At 35.3% G+C, this 16,100-nt stretch overlaps 1 protein-coding gene across 2 annotated transcripts in view; it reads left to right on the top strand.

The window, feature by feature from the left end:
- The window catches only part of BMPR1A (bone morphogenetic protein receptor type 1A), an 80,410-nt gene extending 67,780 nt beyond the window's left edge, over positions 1 to 12,630 (top strand). For both annotated transcript variants that reach the window (XM_062001232.1, XM_062001231.1), the window contains 10 exons: positions 97 to 259; positions 2,136 to 2,238; positions 3,707 to 3,806; positions 4,903 to 5,002; positions 5,872 to 6,016; positions 6,720 to 6,912; positions 7,257 to 7,554; positions 8,259 to 8,434; positions 9,193 to 9,323; positions 10,350 to 12,630. In XM_062001232.1, coding sequence (XP_061857216.1) covers positions 97 to 259; positions 2,136 to 2,238; positions 3,707 to 3,806; positions 4,903 to 5,002; positions 5,872 to 6,016; positions 6,720 to 6,912; positions 7,257 to 7,554; positions 8,259 to 8,434; positions 9,193 to 9,323; positions 10,350 to 10,475 — 1,535 coding nt within the window. In that variant the 3' untranslated portion in view covers positions 10,476 to 12,630. The remainder of the gene's footprint in view (positions 1 to 96; positions 260 to 2,135; positions 2,239 to 3,706; positions 3,807 to 4,902; positions 5,003 to 5,871; positions 6,017 to 6,719; positions 6,913 to 7,256; positions 7,555 to 8,258; positions 8,435 to 9,192; positions 9,324 to 10,349) is intronic.
- Positions 12,631 to 16,100: the final 3,470 nt, after the last annotated feature.

Here is a 16,100-nt window from a genome sequence, read left to right as displayed (position 1 = left end):
TAATTATTCTGTTGTCATGTTTTACCTGTTGAACAATTTTCAGAGATAAACAAAAATATTTTAGTGGTTTGGGATTTTTTTTCCCCTAATGTCCAGGTCAAAATCTAGACAGCATGCGCCATGGCACAGGAATGAAGACAAATCCTGACCAAAAGAAACAAGCAAATGGAGTAACTCTCGCTCCAGAGGATACTCTACCTTTTCTTAAGTGCTACTGCTCGGGACATTGTCCAGATGATGCTATTAATAACACATGCATGTAAGTATTTCATACAGGGTGGAAGAGGCTTTTCAAAAGAGGCTCATCTTTTCTCATGAAATAGCAAACTCTAGTCTCTGGAGTGCTGACTGAGATTTTCTCAGGTGATTAGACCGTAACTGATTAGAAGCTCACTGGTTCTGTGGAGACCTGATCACTAGAGCCCACGGTTGTCTGTCTGCGTTCACCATACCTTAGAACCGTTTGTGACTGCTCATTTTGCCCTCAGCAATTGCTTTGAAGGACTAAGTAAGCTGTAGCATTTTCTAGCTGGCTGAATATTAAATGATCTAAATCTAAAGTTCCTGACATGATCATCTGCTTAGTTCAGTATTTCTTCACCTAGTAGTCAAAAGGTAATGTTAGCAACATAGCCATTAACTGAGAAAATTCTTTTTGTTACTGGTTTGTTAACTGTAGATACGAAGGAAAGGCAGTGGGGAAAAAAAGAAAAGCCTGTGGATATACAAGGACAGGAAAGTTAGTTGTAACTTTGGTAGGCATAAGAATCCAGACAGACTCATGACCTGATTATGTGCTTGCTTAAGATGTTTTTTTCATGTTGTGAAATGTGCTTGTTAAGGCCCTTCTATTTTCTGCCTGAAGAATGGATATAAAAATACATAATAGAAAACACGTTACTTGCTGCTGTAATCTGAGTCTTCACTTTTAACACATAAAGCTCTGTAAAGCTACTACTAGGCAGACAAAACAGTTTTTGTTCAACCCAAGGAGGGGGGAGAAACTACTGTCTTTTATAATGTAATTACAGATAGTATTTTACAGGCATAGTTTTTGCACATAAAACCAGTTTTCTTATGATGCAGCATTTGTCTTTCAAGTCCTTCAGAATGTATTTTTTGCTTTTTATCGCCCTCTAGTGTGTGCAGTCAGTATAGCCCTAGTTCAGAGGGAAAAGATTACTAATAGCTGTATAGGTCTTTATTCTGATACTAAAGCGGTTCAGGAGTTAATAACATATAAACATTGTGTTCATGTGCAGGGTATTTTATGGCATTATGCTTCCTAAACCTGCATTGCTTTGAGTCATTTAAATTAAAAAAGAAGCAAACAAAAGTATGGTTTTATTTGACTTTTTTTAGTATCTGCATTGAGAGAATTAATGAATTGTTATTTACTTAAGAAAATCTTAATTTTTTAGGTATGGAAAGGCAGAGCTACCTTATGAGTTGGTTTGAGGTTCCTTAAAAGTATTGTTGACATTTTAATGTAGTACAGAAATCAAAGCATTTGAATAATGGAGCGTTGAAGTGCCATTTTTTCAAAGAATGTGTGTAATTTGTTAGTGACAATTTCAAAAACAGATATGGGGGTTTGTTTAGTTGGTTTGCTCTAAAGGCCAAATATTTGGGAGAGCTCCTGTGGGAAAAGCATAACTGAGCTTTTGACATAGAAGTAACTACCTTTCACGTACTGGGACTTCTATTTGAGTTTATCATTGCAGTTTCAAGAACAAACATGTGTTGGGGGGTTTTTTAACTTAGTAAAATTGCAATTTTTTAGTTAGATCTCCCCTTTCTCACTCCCTCAGTTGTTTCTGAACAGCTATGTGCTAGGATATATGGTACATACAAGGTATGTGGTTGGATACAAGCAGTCTTGGAGAGGGATGGAGTGTGTGGTGCATGTATGAGGGAGCAGAGGAGAGAATATTCAGCAGAAAGCACTCCTGCAGTGTTCTATTGGAAAATACTGTGAGGATCTTTTGTTCTCAAACTCTATGGTAACCACTGTGTTAAAGAAGAAATTTTCTAGATGTTGCTATTCTAGTATTGTTATTGGATTTGTGGTCAACTGATGCTACATATTAAATGACAAACTATCTGGTTAAGCACAAGTGATATGTTTATTCCAGAACTAATGGGCATTGCTTTGCTATCATTGAGGAAGACGAACATGGAGAACCCACACTTGCTTCTGGCTGCATGAAGTATGAAGGTTCAGACTTTCAGTGCAAGGTAAAAAAAAAAACAAGATATCGTTAAAATTTAAGAACTCTGTGGAGATTATGTAGGGAAATTTCATAAGCAATTTAAATCTTGTAGTTGATAAATGTAATCAGAATTTTGCATGTTGCCATTTACCACTGAGGAGAATGGGTCTGAACAGTCATGGTTGAGTAGTGACAGGAGGGACACTTAATGGTGTTTGACCAAAGCTTGGGATAGAATCCTGGCTTGCTGGAGTTCTGTGCAAGTGTCTGTGAGACACTGGCAAAATGAAGAGAGGACATCAACCTTCTACTTCTGTCAGCTGCTTTTTTCAGTCAGCCTAATTAATCTGAGTAGTTTATATTTTAATGCAGAATTTCTTGATTGTTTTCGTTTGCAATTTATTAGGTTTTTTCTCTTCATTTGACAGAAAAGCATAATCATAAAGAGTTGTCTCGACAGATTACACAGAACTCCTTGAAAATTTCGTGAAAGCATACACACAGTTCATCAAACGTGTGTGTTTTCCTTGTCCGACATGTAACATCTTTTTCCTTTCTAGAAGAGTTATGTGCTGTTAATTTCATGACAGTAACTTGCTTTTGATTTAAAGGAGTATAATTAAGCAGACTGCTGCCTCTGGAACTTTTCGTGTGTTCAAAAAGTTGGAACTGAGAAAGTTAATAAAGCAAAGATTGGTTTAGAAAATAAAGATAAAGCGCTATGTGGGCAAATGGATATTGCCTTGGAAGTCTGGATTTTGCTTTTTCTTTTGTAACATAGCTTACATTGAAATAAGTTTTCGTAGGTAATCATTGGCTAGGTTGTTCCCTTGCTCCAAAAATACTTTCACTGTTTTGAGTACTCAATTCTAAATCTCTAGGACTTGAGTTTCTATATATGTAGCACTGCTTTTTGTAAACACTATTAGCTTCAGCTATAGCTGTGAATGTTTAGGGTTACTGCATATCAGACCTGAGGTGTCATCATGAGCTCCTTAAATTGTTGCATTTATATTAGTGTCTTACTTTCAGATTAATTTCTGTGCTCCTCTGTCATTTATATGGTGTTCTGAAGATGTTTTTGAAGCAAACAGTGCAAGAGAAAAACTTCTATAAAGGAATTGGTTGGTTTTGTCTCAAGAAAAATATTTATTTAACATACAATTAACTGCTTTTGACCAAGCTTAAAAATTTTGCAATGTAAGAAATAGTAAATTAAGTAGGAACCATCTATTTCTGTGCACCAAGTGAAAGAAAGTTCCATGAAAGGTTAAAAAAAAAGTGAACTTGGAACATAAACGTCAAAGACATTAAGTGATGCCTGCCTGTCACTGTGAAGTTGTCTCATACATTAAATGGAGAGCCTGAACTGGTTTTTCTAGTGAAAATAGCTTAATCTTTTGTCTGTGCTGTATTTTATCTATACTATCACCTGTCCTGGTCCTAGTTGATCACTTCAAAATCTGAATGTTTGTTCAATTCTCCTTCAACAGGACTCACCTAAAGCACAATTACGTCGAACAATTGAGTGCTGTAGGACTGATTTCTGCAATCAGGATTTACAACCGACATTACCACCACTTGATAGTACAGGTAAACAGCTCCAAGGTGTTCAAACTGCTACTAGTAAATGCTTTGTGAATTCTGTTGTTCTTCATCAACTGATGAAAATAAGGAGCAAATGTAATTACAGTATTGCACAGATCTGGTTTTGCTTTGAAGTAACTTGGATATGAAACTCTGTACTGCACTTCATGCTGCTGTTTTTTCTTTTCTTCACCTCCATACTAATCTTCCTCCATCAATCACTCATTTTTCTGTTATTTTTATTCTCTTACTCAGTTTCTCATATCTTTATCTGCAAGTGATCTTTTGATGTGTTTTTATCCTGTTTCCACAGTCTATTCCATTTTCTTTTAAAAATGTTTTTCTTGTCCTCTGCTGTGCTTTTGCCATGACAAATATCTCTCAAAAAAAGTTTTCTGACATTAACTGTAAACTACTGTAAATACTGTAAATTAATTCTCTTCTTTCTGTTGTTCCTAGTGAAAATAGTTTAGATTTCCATGCATTTACTCATTCATTGGTAGACAAGTCACACTGATTTAACTGTTCCTTCTCAGAATCGTATTGCTGTAAATCCTTCGTGTCTGTTATTAGAACAACCTAACAAGAGTCAACCAAAGACAAAAACTCCAAAATCTCAAGTTAAATACTTTTTTTTTTGGTCATCCAAATACAGTTATCTGTGCTTTTCTGGTGTAGATAGTTACTTTGATATTTAAACACTATAAATTGTATGTAATTTTGGTTGAACTGATACGTATATCAGTTGTCTTGCTCCTCTCTGACATTTTGCAAGATGCTTCACATCCTGTGTCAGTCACAGTCTGGCTGAGGACTGGACAGAACCTCTAGAGATCATCTGGTCTAACCTCCCTGTTCAAGCTTACATGAGACCATGTCCAGACACCTTCTCAATATCTCCTTGAGCAACCTGTGTCAATACTTGGATCACTCTCACAGTAAAGAACTATTTCCTGATGTTCAGACAAAAGCTCCCGTGTTTCAGTCTGTGCGCATTTGTATACACAGTGTATGAAAATATACCTAACTAAACTGTTTACAATAGATGTTTCATTAATAGACTTTGGAAACTTTCCCTTTTGGTTTTCCTTTTCCTCAATAGATGGACTTTTTGATGGCAGCATTCGTTGGATGGCAGTGTTGATTTCTATGGCAGTCTGCATAATTGTCATGATCATCTTATTTAGCTGCTTTTGTTACAAGTAAGGAAAACGCTTTCTTGCTTTCTTGGCAACATTTTAAATTTCCCACATGATTGTAAACAGAATAGATGCTTTGTAAATTTAGTCAGTTTATCATATTTATATCTGACAAAAATAGATTGAAACTGTTGTAATTTAATGTTGTGTTTCTGTTTATAGCGCTTTGCATTGATATATAACATGAGATGTTCACAGCATAGAATATAAGCTAATTTGGTCTTTTTCTCTGGCTACAAAATGTTTACAGATCTCTAAGCTATACATAACTTTGATGCTGTAGCATCCAGTAAAATGTCTTAAAGCTTTTTATGGGTTTGGATTGTCAGTCTCTTTTGAGAGATTTACCTTTGTAAAGTGCTTTTGCAAACCTAAAGCAACAGAGATGTGTTTTATAACTTTTCCTTTCTGCAATTTTTTCAAAACTAAATAATTGACCAACTGAACTGTAGCATTTCATGCAGGTACAGCTTAAGAGGCTGTGCGTGCTTCTGTCAGCTTCAGCCCTGTAGAGAAGGTGATGACTGTTCTAGCCGTTCCAGCAGAAATGTGTGTTGTCAGCTTCATCTCCTATGGTTCAAGGTTCGGTCTTTTAGTTTAAACCAAAACTAGTGGTTTCATGCTGTTTACACTGGCTGTGAGCCGAGTATTAAAAATTCTGATTTTCTCCCTCACTTGTAGTATAAACTGACATGCCTCTATATGCGTTAGAACAACTTCTTACAAAAATACTTGTTATATTTATGACAAAAATGGTACTGTCAAATCTGATTCTTTTTTCCTTTTAAGAAAACTTGTACATTTAAATAGCATCTTCCCTAGCTCAGTTTACTACATATTTTGAAGAGTGTTTTTGTTTGTTACTGTTGCAGGCATTATTGTAAGTCTATGTCAAAGAGGCACTGTTATAATCGTGACCTGGAACAAGATGAGGCATTTATTCCAGCTGGGGAGTCATTAAAAGACCTTATTGACCAGTCACAGAGTTCTGGGAGTGGATCAGGACTACCGTTGTTGGTAAATCATAAACTAAGGTTTTTTCTTTACTGAACTTCTCTCCATCGAATACCAAGTTCAGTTTTCACCTGAATCCTAGAACAAAGCAGTTTATCCATACAGCATGTTAATTATTTTATATGCAATTACTGTGAAAGATACAATAAAAACTAAACATATACAAAAGCTCACCTTCACATAATTAACTGAAATGAAGTGCAAAATTAGCTCAATTTTTAGGAAATCTGCTGGCATCAGCAACATTTTTCAGAAAAAATGCAGCCTACAGACATTAAGATAAACATGTAATGAATGGATAACACAAGTATTGAATTAAACAAACTCAAAGATATTTTTTCCTTACTGTCCAGTAAAATAGATTTACTTTTCATTGGCTGACAGTTGTTTAATAACTTTCAATTCACCATCCTGTGTAGTAGCTGCATAAAAATTAGTGAGGGATACACAGATGACTGGAAGTATTTCTAAAATAAAGCCAAACAGTATGCAAGAGAGTGTAACTGAATTAAATAATAAGTTGAGCTTATTTAATCTTTTTGAGTTTGTTGTACAGTAATGGGTTGGAAATTGGAACAGTGGAAAATAATACAGAGCAGATTTTACAATGGGATCAAAATTTAAAGCAGTCCAAGCTTGAGAATCAGCTTGATATCTGTGTTTCGTTCCTCCTCCTTCCATTTTTTTGTTTCATTTTCTTTCCTAGGTTCAGCGTACTATTGCCAAACAAATTCAGATGGTGAGGCAAGTTGGAAAAGGACGATATGGTGAAGTGTGGATGGGGAAATGGAGGGGTGAAAAAGTCGCAGTGAAAGTGTTTTTCACCACAGAAGAAGCCAGTTGGTTCCGAGAAACTGAGATTTACCAAACTGTTTTAATGCGTCATGAAAACATCCTTGGTAAGGAACTAATACATTGTATGGCTGCTGGAGGACTTGAGGGTGAAGGAGGAGTTGTTAGTGGGCACCTTTGAGGGGGCATGTATGGCAGCTTGTATGGAATAACCAGATGGGTGTCAAGTGATGTGTGCTAATAAAATGCTGGAAGGTGGACTCTTGCTTCTCTTCGTTGGAAACATGTCTGCAGTCTCTTTGCTGGAAGGCTGGAATGGTAATCTCATGTGTATCTAAGGGGAACTGGCATCTCTTGATACAATCCAAGATAATATAGCTTTAGGAATTCTTACTAAATCTGTTGCATTAAAAATTTATGTACCAATAAAATGGAACTTTGTATTTCATAGGTTTCATAGCTGCAGATATTAAAGGCACTGGCTCCTGGACACAGCTTTACTTGATTACAGATTATCATGAAAATGGATCATTGTATGACTTTCTGAAATGCACTACGCTAGACAACAGGGCTCTCCTCAAACTGGCGTATTCTGCTGCATGTGGTCTGTGCCATTTACACACGGAAATTTATGGGACACAGGGCAAGCCTGCGATTGCACACAGGGACCTGAAGAGTAAAAACATTCTGATAAAGAAAAATGGAACCTGCTGCATTGCTGATTTGGGTCTTGCAGTCAAGTTTAACAGGTAGATGAACAAATCCTTTTTTTTAATGCACCAGGTACCCAACTTTAAAGGAAGATGGAATGAATTTGTTGCATGCATTCACATATTTTCAGTTTTGAGGTTAAAATACTGCTTCCTTTGCATGCTGGTAAGCATCAAGATGAGAATAGATTGTTAAGAAAACAATGAGGGACTCTTCCTGTGGAAAATTAAAAGTAGTTTTGTAGAGAAAAGGAAGAAGAGATTCATCTGTTATTCAAAACTAGCCTTTCATAGCAATTGCTATCATGTAGTTTCATTATAAACAGTGTAAAGGGAGTTGAAATCTAATTGAAGAAGTATTGTTGAATACTTTTAAGTTCAATGCTGCCTGATAACTCTTCTGCTACAGTAGTGCATGAAAGAAAGCAGAAGCCTTTGGAAATAGTTTTCTGAGTTGTTACCAAGTATACTCATCTTTGTAGTGGTTTTTAATTCAGTGTTTTCATACGTATTTCCAACGTCTTGCAGAAGCAGCAAACAGTCAACTTGCATGTTCACTATCATTTTTCTAGATGATCTTTTTCAGGGAGGTACAATATATTTTAAGTGTAGTATTGAGAGGGAGATGAAAGAAGGAATTTTTGTAAACGAGAGCTTTGCAGTGTAGTGGTTGCATCACACAGGATTTCATACCATGTCTGCAGTGGTCCACAATTCACTGACTTCCTTATGTCTTCATACAGTGACACAAACGAAGTTGATGTTCCCTTGAATACTAGAGTGGGAACAAAACGTTACATGGCCCCAGAGGTTCTAGATGAAAGCCTGAACAAAAACCATTTCCAGCCATACATCATGGCTGACATCTACAGTTTTGGACTGATCATTTGGGAAATGGCTCGGCGCTGCGTCACAGGAGGTAAACTTTCAAATATTCTCTATAAAATCTACCAGGCCCTTGTCTCACTCAGTATTTCTCTAGGAAATAACAGAACAAGCCTGCTGTATCAACAGGCTTGCCTTCTTTAAAAGCAGTAAACAGTCTGTCCAGAGTACGGCTTGAAAATCATTGAACTATAAACCTTTTTGATTGTTAAAATTCAAGATATCAGGCAGTTTTCTTGCTCAAAAAGCAGAGTGCCTGGTTTGGGAGAAGTAGTGGGATGCAAATGATTTCAACCCTCTACTACTACTGAAACTTAAAAAAATGTACTTGATCCTCTATGTTATTTTTTTGTTATATTTACATTTCTGGTTTCACTCAGTTTTCTCCTTAAACATTTTTTGTGAGTCATCCTTCCTTTTCTTTCATTCTTCTTTTGTAAACTTATAGACCTTTATTCATATTCTCCTCTTCCATCTTATGCTTTTTCCCGTTTCTTGTAGCATGTAGTGAATTACATGTCAAATTCTACATTGGTTATCAAAGGGATTGCAAGGAGTTATTGTAGCTATTAAACTTAATATTCATAATATTGGAGCTTTTATAGTAAATATCTGATTGTTGTAGTGAAACGTTCAGATTTTTATCACAGGAAAACAATGTGGTGGGTTTGCTTTGGCACAAAATTGAGTTAATTTCTGCTCCTGGCTAAGGAAATCTGAGATTGGATGTGTAGATCTTTTTTTTTTTTTTTTTTTTTTTAATGGCTCTTGATCTTTCATAATTCTCTCCAGGTATTGTTGAAGAGTATCAGTTGCCATATTATGACATGGTGCCAAATGATCCATCCTATGAGGACATGAGAGAAGTGGTGTGTGTCAAACGCCTACGCCCAGTAGTATCGAATAGATGGAACAGTGATGAAGTGAGTATGCTGACAGGAAAAATCAATTCAGTTTGTTCATTAATATGAAAGGATATTTTAGTTAAATATTTAAATATTGTAAAACAGGGACTGCATTCAGATATTCTGATATTTGGAAAACCTCACAGCAATAAAAGGAGAAAGATATGTTTGAAATCTATTGCAAATATAGGATTTAAAATACTGTAATTTTTATGTGTCTCTTTAGGGTTCTCAGGGGAAGATACTCAAGTCTATGAAGAGTGCTCTGAGGTCTTCTTTGACCTCAGAGGAATATTTTTCAGAGCTACAATATTTTGGAGCTCAAACTGAAATGAGTTTTAAATCATTTTTATTAGTTTTTATGGATACAGCATCTTGGTTTATGGCACAAAGTATTTCATGGAACATGAAGTAATTTCCCCCCCACCTTTTTTGTTTTCGCTTTTTTTACTGGTACATTTCAGGGCAAACCATGATATAACCAAAATAGTAAATTTAAATGTGATTTTAAAGGGCCACAGCTTAAATACAGACAATAAGTTGTAACTGTTTCACACAGCAAGCTAGAGATGTCACACCATTTCTTCGCCAAATGCTCGATTTCTTTTAGGAATTCCCATTTTTCACTGTATTGGCTTTTGGCTGCTATAAGAGCTTTTGTAACAATTTTATTTTCAGCAAAACAGTTCTCTACAGTTTTTCTGCCCTATATATATTGAGATTTTTCTGCTTCTTGCTACTATTTTTTTACCACTGTTTTTGAGTTGTAATGGTAATAGATCTCTGTGAAACTGAAAAACACTTCAGTTAGTTCTAGCTACTAAGCAGTGAAAGGGAGGATAAAGAAGGATTGGGACATGTATGTTGGGATTTTTTTAAAAGATGTGTTTATAATCGTTCTCTATCAGCAATTTTGCAGAAGATGTAGAAGTTGCACACTTGGACTTGAGAGTTATAACTTGGGCTTGGCAGCAAACCAGAATTATACACCTCAGCTCTTTCAGTTGTTAAAATACTGTACCTTTGTTTTTTTTTGTTTTACAGTGTTTAAGAGCAATATTGAAATTAATGTCTGAGTGCTGGGCTCATAATCCTGCCTCGAGGCTCACTGCCTTGAGGATCAAGAAGACACTTGCCAAGATGGTGGAATCACAAGACGTAAAGATTTGATGTAGTAAATTGACATTGGAGAGCAAAGCTGGACTCTTCGATCGTTTCACTCGAACGTGGGTGAGACCTATGTGGAAGGAGGAAATAACTGAGATTCAGGATATTTTCTCAGCACACTTCTACAGGCTGCTAATCAAATCTTTCAGTACTTCATAGACTGTGATACTGAGAGCCTCTGTACACTACATGCTACGTATATGGACAGCCTTGATAAAATACACATTTTGGTTTTGTTTGAGCTGCATTGAGACTTCAGTCATACTTAGTGAGTCTCCAGTAAAACTCTGGGTACTGAATTGAATGTTCAGATTATGGTGCTTTCTGTGAAAGCCTAACAAGCTATATGGATTCAACAGAGATGGAGAATATAAGCTTTTTTTTTTTTTTTGCCTTCTACCTGATGAAACCTAGTCAATCCATACCATTTTTGTGAAATAGCCTGTAGGTTATGAATCTGTTTGTGATGCTACTCAGTTTAACAGCTCTTTATGCCTTTATGTGTGTGCCAGGATTATTTCGCTGTCATTTGGAATAGGTAAGAAACCATTTAAATGAACAAAGTTTTATGGTCAGGGCTCCATACATTTTCTGACTCTACAATCAGAGATTTACTCTTTGCCATTAAATTATCTTCTGGAATGTCCGGTTAAATTTTGTTTCTATTCTTGTCTTGGTCACAAGAACTACAAAAATGTGAACCATTGGTAAATTAAGGAATGTCAACTTAAGTCTGTAAACAGCTTGACATAGTCTCTGGGGGTACAGACTGCTTTGGTCATCTCACTTAAAATCTAGTGGGCTCTGTAATTTGATGCCTGTGAAGTTTGTCTTATTTTTCACAATGCCACATGCAGCCAGTGTTTTTGCTGTAGAATACTTGCCATCTTAACAGAAGGACCATAGATGATGTGTTATGTCCTTCTGCCTTATTGGAACTCACTGGTAGGTGCCTGTCATGCTCTGGACTTTTTTCTATACAGGAGGGAATCAAGACAGCTATAGGAGCATGCTTTTTCATCATTTGACAAAACTAGGCACAAGAAAAGTTCTGAAAGGCTTGAGAGCAAATCTAATTTACAGACAAAAAAGAGGGAAGACAGGAAGCACAGGCCTGGCACTCAGCAGATTAGAAAACACAGTAAAGGTCAAGATCAGGAGAACAAAATGTGTGAACTGTTGAAGGTAAGATCCACAACATGCAGAAGATTTTGAACTGGGTTGTCCTGGTCTAAACACAGGAGGCCACATCTGTGAGCCACTTAGGGTACAGTTAGAAAATTCAAGATTTAAGAAAAGATAAATCAGTGAGTGTTTTAAGTTCTAAATAAGAACGTTTGAGAGGAATGGCATTGAAAGATAGCTCATGAAGATAAGATCAACACAATCAAAAAGTTCATTGTCATTGCGCCAACTGACATGCACAGGAGACTCTGATTCCCTCCTTTTCTTCACCAATCCAGACAAGTGGGTTAAAAGCCAGAACCCCTCCATGAGGTTACTTACTGTAAGGCAGGATTATTGATTTATAAGTCCTTTGGCACTTCTACTTTGAAGTTAGAAAATTGTACCATAACTCAAGTTGAAGTTTGAAATGCATGAATCATCTGAAAAATGAACAGACAGTATTGGAACCATTGAACCTATTTGATAATTTAAGTGCCTATAACTTTGTACTGTAAATCTTATTCAAGATAACTTTAAAAAGGGAAGTTATTTATATGCTGTGTTTTGTGCTTTAGTAAAGAAAAAACCAAACCACCTAGTCCTAGGTACATGTGTCCAGTTACATACATGCACAAACACACATGCCATAGTTGAGATTTGAAGAAAAAATGTTAGGAATAATATTATAATTGATTAAAAATGTTAAAACTTCAGATTGATTTATGCCAAATGATTTGTTGTCTTAAAATATGTACATGGAGATTGTTTTCATATACGTTTCAGTTTCCCTTGAAAATACAACTGATAGGAAACAATGTAATGCAGAACTAATGTCACTTGTGAAAAATTACAACCTTCTAATGTGGGGGTTTTTTGTTTTAATTCTGTAGTTCACTTAATGTAAATGGTCAGGTAAAAGATTGCAGTATTTTTATTTTCTATTGTGATGTACAGACTTTATTTAACAATTCTACATATTTTATAGAAAATTTAGCTATTTTGAGGGACATTTCTTTTTGGTTGTTTTTTTTTTTAATAAAGTCATTACTTTTGTTCAGTAATGCCTTTAAGTATTAATATGTATTCTGGCTGAGAAGTTCATAAGTGTGTCAACTATGGTTTTAACTTATTTGAAAACAGCAAGAGATATATGATATTGTGCCACAATCCTCGTGATAAAGGGCTTTTTAAAAAAAGGTATTTCTCCGTCCATTGCCAAGAAATCCATGGTGAGCTGGAAATAGTTAATCACGTCTTTGCACAGAATTTTTGCATGGATAGTTGAAAAATATTTGGTGTGAGCCTAAAAAAGTAAGGGATAAGCTTTTTTTCTTTTTTTTTTCCTCTAGGATTTTTATCAATAAGTTTTTTAATTCATTTTGCCCAAGTCTTCAGGAAGCCTTGCTACAAGTGTGACTTTTGGTAATTTGTAATTCAGTCTTCTCCATTGTTTAGGCATTTACAAGGCAATAGGATGGTGGTCTTTGGTATACATCTTAAGACCTGAGTTATTTACACCTTTATTTTTTTACACAGAGCTGACATCTGCAAAGTTGATCTCTTTGAGAGGAAAAAAGTCTTTTCTCCTTAAGCTTAACCTTAATTTTTCAACCCTTCAGTTATTAGGTTCATACACAAACATGTCATGGATTTGCAATTTTCATTGTCCTGAACAGAAGCTACTGGGTCTTCAGCATTCCTTGTTTCCCTGAGATTCCCAAAAATGTTATCACTACAGGATCTAACTGCTTAAAGCACTTGAACACGTATCTAAATTTCATTCAAAGTCATTGACTATTTGAACTTTGTATGCCTATACTGATACTGTAACAGTCATGTGGCTAGGTCAAAGCTAGCCCATTAGTTTTTATGCAATTAAGCATACTTAGTGCAGACTCTAAAGCTAAGTTTTCGCTTTATGCAGTACTGTTGAGTTCAAAAGCCTGTAAGGTCAGGGAGGGTAACAGGATTCTTCTGTTGGAATTTGATGAATCTGATTTTGTTGGTCAAAATTCTAAGTATTTGCTATCCAAAAAATATGCCTCAAATCTGGCAAATATAGTTTCTTTTTTTTATATTTGAAAATAGAAAATGTGCAAAATGCCTTGAGGAGTATCAAGACTGTAACTTTAAAGTTCTTAAACACTCACATATGGAAAGTTGTTTTTGTGTTTAACCTGCTCCATGGGATTTCACTGGGATTTCAGTTAGGTGAAAAACAATCTGAGTCACTTATATAATTTTTATTGTTACAGCAACTGGAAGGAGAGATTTTGTGTTCCTCGCTGACTTGTAAATTCCATGAGAAACATGATATTCCTGTAGAAAACTGAAGGCTTACATTTGGAGTTTATGACATGGAGTAAAATTTGGAATTTTCCCCGAGTTTTAGTCTAGGAACTGACAGTTTTACGAATATCCCTTACTTTTGCCCAATTCTTTTCTTAATCTATTTTGAAGTATTGAATAAAATCAAAAATTCATATTTTAAGTTGCCTCCATTGGAGTCTACAATCAAATTTTGACTCTCGATCTAAATGACTATTTGAATGTGTTTATAAAACAAATCATTTAGAAGCATTTAATCTGTCTTTACAGACTGTATTTTAACAGTCTAAAGTGTTTCAAAAGGAAAGGTATTAAGTTAAAGAACAGTCTTTCGCTATTGTGAATGTTTTTAAAGGGAAGTTATATGCTCATCTTCTGTCAAAGTTTAAAATGATTTAGCGTTTCCTCATTCTCTGACAGTGCCTCTGATGTCAAAAGTCTTTGTCCTGCACCCAATCTTTATTCCAAATAGGCGTGATGTCTAAAAGTATCTGGCAGTATTGCACTATGCAGTGCTTTATGAAGCCATGGTGTATTAGCCTTGGTTGGTATAGCAGAAGCGGAGTGCACATTACTTCTAATTTTTGAACCAATCTCATGTAATTGTTGCTTCATAATATTTTACTGTTGAGTGCAAATATAGAAGCCCACACCATGTAGTGACGTTTGTGCTCTGACACGCCATGCCCCAAATGAAATGTATTATATTGTATACAAGAAGAATAAATAACATTGTAGTTAACCTAGAGAAGATGTAAATAAAATATGAAAGAAGAGTGGAACAAGACAAATGGTCACACTCTTGTGTGTGTTATATGCCAGAAACATAGAATACTCCTTCAAAAATGTAACACACTAATGTATTTTGTACAGCATCTGCTTTAGAAGGTGCCTTATTGAGTTTACCATGAATTGCTTGTTCTGTACACAGATTATGTCCAATGTATCATTTTTAAGTAAATAACCTTATTTTAGTACACATTAGTAATGTGTTTTGTTACTTGTAAGATTTGCCTTAAAAATGTAATGACTTGGAAATCCTAATCCTATTACCATAACTAAATAATTCCCACCTTTTTAGTACCTGGTTTATGGGTTTGGGGTTTCTTTCCCTTCACAGTCTTTGAATAAGTTGTTAATAATCACATTAACATAAATGGTGTTCAGAATTATTTGATGCTCTAAGTTCAAGCTCTGTATTCCTTGGAGTAAATTTGGTCACAACAGTAAACCCAGTGATTCCTTCTCCTGGTTTTTATCCCAGAAGCAAGTAAAAATTGAATAATTCTTTTATTTGAAAAAATGCAAGTTCACAAAATGTTGGGTTTATTCATATAAATTGGCCTCAAGATCATCGAGTAAAAAGAGAAAAATAAAGAGACAAAGGATTCTGTAATTGGCTTTTGTTCCCTCTGTATACAGCATATTTTTGTTGTAGTGGTATCTAAATTAAGATATTTCACCTAATATACGTGTATGCTGCTAGGCACGAAATTAGGCAGATGTTTCTGTATAGCCTGCAAAATTCACGTTTTTTTATGATTCAGGCAAATGAAGACCAGCCAAGGGAATATCTCATCTGTGAGTATAAAATTCTATAAAGTCTCAGAATTTCTTTTCTCTGTGGAGTTCATTTTTAGTTTGCAAGCAGGAAGAAGTAAGATCCATTTCTGTTCTCTTTTTACCTTTGATCGGGAATAAACTTTAAAGGTAGTTTTTTACAGTAGCTAGAAAATTTTGGTATCTGAGCATATAATCTGTTAACAGTAGATTATAGAGGTAATATAGATAAATACAAGTTCTGTAATACCAGGAAGTTATTACTGCACAAAGTATCCTGGCAAAGTAAAGTTTTTTTTAGGGTTTTGGCTATTGTATAGTTTGTGGAATGTCTTCACTTATTACACTGAGCATGATTGCATTGAAAACTGAGATTCCTTATATTAGCATTGCAGAAGAACATAATGAAAATACTGTGGAAAACTTAAACTTCTGTAAACCAGTCTTTCTTTTGGTAAGCACTTTTCTGTCTCCTAATGTTACTTCTTGAAATGACCACAGGATGGGGCTATATCCTAAAGATAGGAAAATATTTTTAAGATGCTTGAGGGGGGTGATAAGTGAAAATAAGTT

Source organism: Colius striatus, chromosome 8 (assembly GCF_028858725.1).
Source record: "Colius striatus isolate bColStr4 chromosome 8, bColStr4.1.hap1, whole genome shotgun sequence".
In the NCBI taxonomy this organism is placed as follows: domain Eukaryota; kingdom Metazoa; phylum Chordata; class Aves; order Coliiformes; family Coliidae; genus Colius; species Colius striatus.
The sequence above is the reverse complement of the archived record's forward strand: the minus strand, read 5'-3'. Positions and strand labels throughout refer to the sequence as shown.